The sequence below is a fragment of the Hypanus sabinus genome, chromosome X1 (assembly GCF_030144855.1).
Source record: "Hypanus sabinus isolate sHypSab1 chromosome X1, sHypSab1.hap1, whole genome shotgun sequence".
In the NCBI taxonomy this organism is placed as follows: domain Eukaryota; kingdom Metazoa; phylum Chordata; class Chondrichthyes; order Myliobatiformes; family Dasyatidae; genus Hypanus; species Hypanus sabinus.
Genome location: NC_082738.1, coordinates 24,802,981 through 24,810,120, shown reverse-complemented (window position 1 = coordinate 24,810,120; position 7,140 = coordinate 24,802,981). Strand labels below are relative to the sequence as shown.

The following is a 7,140-nucleotide window of genomic DNA, read 5'->3' as shown; positions in this document are numbered from 1 at the left end:
TAGGACCCAAGTGCTGGAGTATCCTTGACTAGAATTCAAGACATGATATGAGACTGAAACGAGGACAGAGTTCTAAACTAGACACAAGACGAGAATCCAAAGTTGAGCTGACGATTGAGCACCAAACCTCAGTTCAGGTGCTCTTTAAATATTAAAATCCTGATGCTAATTAGCAGGGCGGATCTGATTCTTTAAAGGAGCCATGCCAGCTATCCACATTCCAGACGGTGTCTGAACCCTGGAGGCTAGCTCAGTTGGGTGCGTATCATAACAGATCATAATGCCATTAGTTACAAGGTAATTATGGAAAAGATGGGTGTGGTCCTCAGGTTGAGATTCTATATTGGAGAAAGGCCAATTTTGATGGTGTCAGAAATTATCTGGCAAGTGTAGATTGGGACATGTTGTTTTCTGGCAAAGGTCCACTTGGTAAGTGGGAGGCCTTCAAGTTTAACTTCTGAGGGTCCAGAGTATTGTATGTTCCTGTTAGAATAAAAGGCAAGCATAACAGGTTTAGGGAACCTTGGGTTTTCAACAGATATTGAGGCCCTGGTTAAGAAAAAGGAGGTGCATGGCAGATATAATAAATCGGGAGGGCTAAAAGAAGGCAAGAGGTTGCTCTAGCAGACAAGGTGAAGGAAAATCCCAAAGGCTTCTACAGATATGTTAAGAGCAAAATGATAGCAAGGGACAAAATTGGTCCTCTGGAAGATCAGAGTGGTAATCTATGTGTGGAGCTGAAAGAGGTGGAGGAGATCTAAATGGATTTTTTTGCATCTGTATTTACTCAGGAGATGGAGACAGATACTATAGAAGTGAGGAGACAGACATAGAGCCTGTACAAGTGAAGCAAAGTGGCATCGAGGTCATGGACCCTATACAGATCACAGAGGAGGAGGTGTTTGCTGTCTTGAGGCAAATTAGGGTGGATAAATCCACAGGCCTGACAGGGTGTTCCCTTGGACCCTGTGAGAGGCTAGTGCAGAAATTCTAAGGTCCCTAGCAGAGATATTTAAACCATCCTTAGCCATGGTGAGGCACTGGAGAAGTAGAGGGTAGCTAATGTTATTCTGTTCTTTAAGAAGGGTTCTAAGAATAAGCCAGGAAAGTATAGGCTAGTGAGCCTATTGGAAGGTATTCTAAGAGAACAGATATATACAGTATGTATTTGGATAGACAGGGACTGATTAGGGGTAGTCAAGATGGCTTTATGCATTGTCATTTGTGTCTAACCAATCTTAGAGTTTTACAAGAAATTTGATCAAGGCCAGGCAGTGGATGTTGTCTACATGGACTTTAGCAAGGGAGGTTGGTCAAGAACATTCAGTTGCTTGGCATTCAAGATGAGATAGTAAATTGGATTAGACATTGGCTTTGTGGGAAAAGCCAGAAGCCAGAAGGGTTAGGGTAGCAGATGGTTGCCTCTCTGACCGGAGGCCTGTGACTAGTGGAACACAAGAGGGATTGATCCTGGGTCCATCTGTATCAGCAATCTGGATGATAAGTGGTAAACTGGATCAGCAAGTTTGCAGATGACACCAAGATTGGGGTGGTAGTGGACAGCGAGGAAGACTTTCAGAGCTTGCAGCGGAAACTGCACCAGCTGGAAAAATGGGCTGAAAACTGGCAGATGGAATTTAATGCAGACAGGTGTGAGGTGTTGTACTTTGGTAGGACCAAATAGGGTAGGTCTTGCATGGTGAATGGTAGGGCACTGAGGAGTGTGGTAGAACAGAGGGATCTGGGAATATGGGTCCATAATCCTTTGAAAGTGGTGTCACAGGTAAAAGAGTCATAATGGAGTTTGGATGTTATGTTGAAGTTGTATAAGGCATTGGTGAGGCTAATTTGAAGTATTATGTGCAGTTTTGGTCACCTACCTACAGGAAAGGTGGAAATAAGATTGAAAGAGTGCAGAGAAAATTTATAAAGATGTTGCTGGGACTTTTGGACCTGAGTTATAGGGAAAGGTTGAATAGGTTGGGACTTTATTCACTAGAACTTAGAAGTCTGAAAGGAGATTTGATTGAGGTATACAGAATAATGAGGGGTAGAGATAGGGTAAATGCAAGCAGGTTTTTTCCACTGAGGTTGGGTGAGGCTAGAACTAGAGGTCATGGGTTAAGGGTGAAAGGTGAAAAGTTTAAAGGAAACATGAGGGAGAACATTTTCACTCGCTGGGTGGTGTGAGTGTGGAACGAGCTGCCAGCAGAAGTGATGGGTGTGAGTTTGATTTCAACATTTAGGGAATTTGGATAGGTACATGGATGACAGGGATGTGGAGGGCTATGGTCCAGGTGCAGGCAGATTAGTGGTTCAGCACAGCCTAGATGGGCCAAAGGGCCTGTTTCTGTGCTGTAGTGTACTATGATTCTATGAGGTTAAGGTTAAATTGGGGTTGTCGGGGTTTGCTAGGGTGGCGCTGTATCACAAAATAAATAAAATCCTGCTATTAACCATGTCCTCTCCCATCACACATACACAAACACACATGTCCATGCATGCTGGCCTTCATGGGACAAGACATTGAGTACAGGAGTTGGGATGCCATTTTACAGCTGTACAAGACAATGGTGAGACTACACCTGGAGTACTATGTGCAATTCTGGTCAGCCAGCTATAGGAAAGATGTGATTGTGGGCACAGATCCATCTCAGAGTGAAGACCACCACCCATGAGGTGCCCAACCAACCCCACTACCCTAAAGCCCGACTAGTTCCCCTTTATCTGTCCTACCCTTTGTCGCTTCTGCTGAACTTGCCGCATCCTCTGCACCACAACAACTCTCTGTGGAGGAACAAGATACCTTAGCTCAGATTTCAGAGGCATCATTGAAGAAGTGGAAACATCCTTGTACACATTTAAGCCATTTGTCTGAGATCCCCCCCAGCCCCCTCTGCTCTAAGAAGAGGGGTCTGCTCTACCTGTTAAGGTGCAGTTGGTGCTGTGGCAAGTTGCGAGCATCGCCCAACTGGTGACAAGGAGAGGTGGGCATCACAGTGTGGGCTCCAGCTCTGCAGAAATCCATACCAGTCTGGGTCAGCTGCTCCAGGGAAGGAACTTTGCACATCAGCACTGGACAGTCTCCTGTATGCTCTCCTGCCCACTTCCCACTGAAAGCATGTCCGAGAGGTAATGTTGCAGCTATATAGGATCCTGGTCAGACCCCACTTGGAGTACTGTGCTCATTTCTGGTTGCCTCACTACAGGAAGGATGTGGAAGCCATAGAAAGGGTGCAGAGGAGATTTACAAGGATGTTGCCTGGATTGGGGAGCATGCCTTATGAGAATAGGTTGAGTGAACTCGGCCTTTTCTCCTTGGAGCGACAGAGGATGAGAGGTGACCTGATAGAGGTGTATAAGATGATAAGAGGCATTGATCGTGTGGATAGTCAGAGGCTTTTTCCCAGGGCTGAAATAGTTGCCACAAGAGGACACAGTTTTAAGGTGCTGGGGAGTAGGTACAGAGGAGATGTCAGGGGTAAGTTTTTTATGCAGAGTGTGGTGAACGCGTGGAATGGGCTGCTGGTGGCGGTGATGGAGGTGGATACGATAGGGTCTTTCAAGAGACTCCTGCATAGGTACATTGAGCTTTGAAAAATAGAGGGCTATGGGTAAGCCTAGGTAGTTCTAAGGTTGGGACATGTTCTGCACAGCTTTGTGGGCCGAAGGGCTTGTATTGTGCTGTAGGCTTTCTACGTTTCTAAAATGATAAGACCTAGGAGCAGAATCAGGCCATTCAGCCCATCAAGTCTGCTCCGACATTCGATCATGGCTGATTTGTTTTCCCTCTCAACCCCATTCTCCTGCCTTCCCCCTGTAACCTTTGACACTTGCTTATTCAGAACCTGGGCACCACAGTAGTGGCGTTGCTAGTGTGACGATATTACTGCTCAGAGTGTTGCAGAGTTCAGAGTTCAATTCTGGCTCAGTTCTGTAAGGAGCCTGTACTTTCTCCCTATGGAGTGCATGGGTTTTCTGTGTGTGCTTCGATTTCCTCCCACCGTCCAAAGACATACCAGGCAGGTTAATCGGTCATTGTAAATTGTCCCATGATCAGGTTAAGTTGGGGTTGATCAGGCTTGTTGGGGGTTGCAGGGGCAGCGTGGCTTGAAAGGCCAGAAGGGCCTACTCCGCGTTGTAATGCAAAGTAAATAAATAACCTATCACCTCTGCTTTAAATACACTCACTGACTTGGGATTCACCACCCTTTGGCTGAAGAAATTCCTCCTCTTTTCGTTTCTAAGTGGACGGCCCTCTATTCTGAGACTGTGCCCTCTAGTTCCAGACTCCGCCACTATAGGAAATGTCTTCTCCACATCCACGCTATCTAGGACTTTCAATATTCAACAGGCTGCAATGATAGAATACTTAATCCTATCGAGTACAGAACCAGAGGGATAGGGGTGGGAACGGTGCTGGGATTAGTAAAAAAAAGATTAATAACAAGTGAATTGGCAACCTGAAGCTTTTATTTGTTATATTTACAAAATATTTAAAAGTGTGCATGTCTATACAACTCCATCATCCACATACCTCAATATACAGATACAAAAATACATTAAGCTTCTTACCTGTACCTCTACTATTTACCTGCAAGTGAGCTAGCCATTGTGGGGGTGGGGGGGTGGGGGAAAATAAATCAGACTTATGCTAAGGTGTTCAGGAGGTGCCAGGTGCTGTCAATGGACCAAATTATCTGGAGGAATTCAGTTAACGTCTCAAGTGGAAGGCTCCTCGGCCTGAAACGTTAACTGTGTTCCTTTCTCCACAGAGGCTGCCTGACCTGCAGAGATTTCCCAGTGTTGTCTGTTTTTATTTCAGATTTTTGGCATCTGCATTTCTAGACCAATATTCTGCCGTCTCTCCTGCCTTCTCCTTTTGTCTTCACTTCCCCTTTCTTCTTGTATCTAAGATTTAAAACCTGCTCAATATATGCCACAGCTAACAACGAAAACCAGGCAGAAAGGAAAGTTAAGAAATTCAGACCCTTGTTGTAAATTATAAGACCTTTATTTTTATTCTTGTGCTCGTGAATGGATTAAGAGCCCAAAATGATTCAGGTGAGGGGAGGTTGGATCCCTTCAATGACTTAGGTTTCGTTTGATTGCATTGAATCTATTACCAACCAAAGCTGTAACCAAGCAGAGACTCCAAATGGTTCCATTATATTCCCAGCAGTCAGGATACCAGTGAAACAAATTCTTCTGTTCAGTCCTGTGCAGTCCAACGCACTAAATCACAGCTACACTCTCCTGGATTCACGACATTTCTCAATGATCACACTGACAAGGCAAGTCTCCTTCACTCCCACTATGAAATATTCATTTGAGCAAATTGCATTGTGTTTGCTTGTCACACAGAATAATTCACATAGTTTGCATGCTGTGAATACAGAATTCAATCTAAAGCATTAAATGTGGCCAATTACTTGAGATTTCACTGCCTGCATTTGATACCATTCGTCCAGCATACTTCAGGCAAGCTCTTCATAGATATATGTATATATATATATATATATAAAATCACATTAATACATCACATTGTCAAATAGTAAAGGCTTTAATTTAGACCTGGTTGCAGAAGCTTAAGTGTGGTGTGATATAAACATTACAGGTGAGGCGTCTGCAATAAACAGTGTCAAGAAATTCTAATACGGCCATCGGAATTCTTGATGGAGTTACGTGTTCGCTCCCGATTGACTTGTCACCAGTTGTGATTAAATAGCTTTGCATTCAGCAGTCAGGCCAGTGTTTATCTTCTGTTGTGGAAAGGCTAAAGTAAGATCTCCTAGGATGACATGCAGTACTTGTGAAGTATCACTGCCTCCCAGTTAAATAGAAACTTTCAACAACTGTACAATTAGCACCTGTAAATTGCATGCAAGATACTGCTCATTCCTAGAATATACTCCAGATATTTGTCAATGTCAGTCAAAGTATCACAGGGTAGTGTCAGAGCAAAAAAAATCTGTGCCGTAATATCTCAGCAGGATCAATGTGTGTGAGAGATCAAAGGCACTACACACACACATGTCTTAAAGGACACATTGTGTGGCTGGGAGAGGGTGTGAAAGATTACAAGGGTGTGTGCTAAACTAGTTAAACTAGGGGCTCTGACAAAGCAAAGGGTCTAATAATATTTGGAATCGAGTAACATGGAGCCCAAAGGGTTAACGTTCCAATGAGCCAAAGAGTTTGATGGGAATGTCTGCCTCGGCTGGCTCACTTCTTCGATCCAGATGACTTTGTGGAGGGGCCCATCAGCATTGGCAACTGGTTTTTATGAGTTATTTTAATCTGGAAGAGTCACACAAAAGAAGCCTGTTAGCAGGTTAAACTTGATGAGCGATTCAATGATTTCACTGCACCTGACAATCTCACTGCTCATGAAAGCTTGGAAAGACTTACATCTCCTGGCTACATTCTCACAAACAACCACACTGTGAGTCATTTCTCAGTGCTCACCAGAGTGAGACCACCCAAAGCCATTCCATACAGAACCCATGTGATTCCCAGGCCTCAAGCATCTCGGTGCAGCATAGTGGACTTTGGAAATGATCATCACCCCTGGTGGTGGTTTGATGAAGTGTGAGTATCTAAAAGGGGAACTGCTCTGACGATCGTCGCTGGGTTGGGCTACCGGGACCTTTGGAGACCTTCCACTGAGTTTCACTGTTGATTGGCTGCGAATGGGGTTTGAGGGCCCGAGGGGAAAGCGAATGCCCAAGAGCAAAGTCTCCACAACCCCAGCCCAACCGACCCATCTCCACCTCCCTTCACACTGGGTGACCAAAGATCAGGAGTGTGGAGGCTCAAAAAGAGACTGCAACCCCTCACACTCTGTACATACACTGACTCCTCCCAGCCACACAAACAAAAGGTAGCTGGGGACATGGGACAGCAGTGGAAGGTAAGGAGGTGTCCCAAAGTCACAGCACTCCCACCAATGAGGCAACATGTCAGTTCAAGCCCCCCCCCCCCCCCCTCTGGAGAGACACCCATACCATCCAGGTGGGCATTTCTGAGCAGTTGCAAGGGAGTGAAGTAGTGTCGGTCAGCCCACACCCAATCCGTGCCAGGCTGCTGGCAGTGTTATCGGCGCGACTGTGGCATGGGCTGAGCTTTGCCTTACCACAG

The 7,140-nt window shown here is 45.2% G+C and overlaps 1 protein-coding gene across 10 annotated transcripts in view; it reads right to left on the bottom strand.

Moving 5' to 3' along the window:
• Positions 1-4,461: 4,461 nt before the first annotated feature.
• LOC132384709 (diacylglycerol kinase beta-like) overlaps positions 4,462-7,140 on the bottom strand; it is a 207,430-nt gene continuing 204,751 nt past the window's right edge. For all 10 annotated transcript variants that reach the window (XM_059956084.1, XM_059956085.1, XM_059956090.1 and 7 more), the window contains one exon: positions 4,462-6,300. In XM_059956084.1, the coding sequence (XP_059812067.1) occupies positions 6,226-6,300 (75 nt within the window). In that variant the 3' untranslated portion in view covers positions 4,462-6,225. The remainder of the gene's footprint in view (positions 6,301-7,140) is intronic.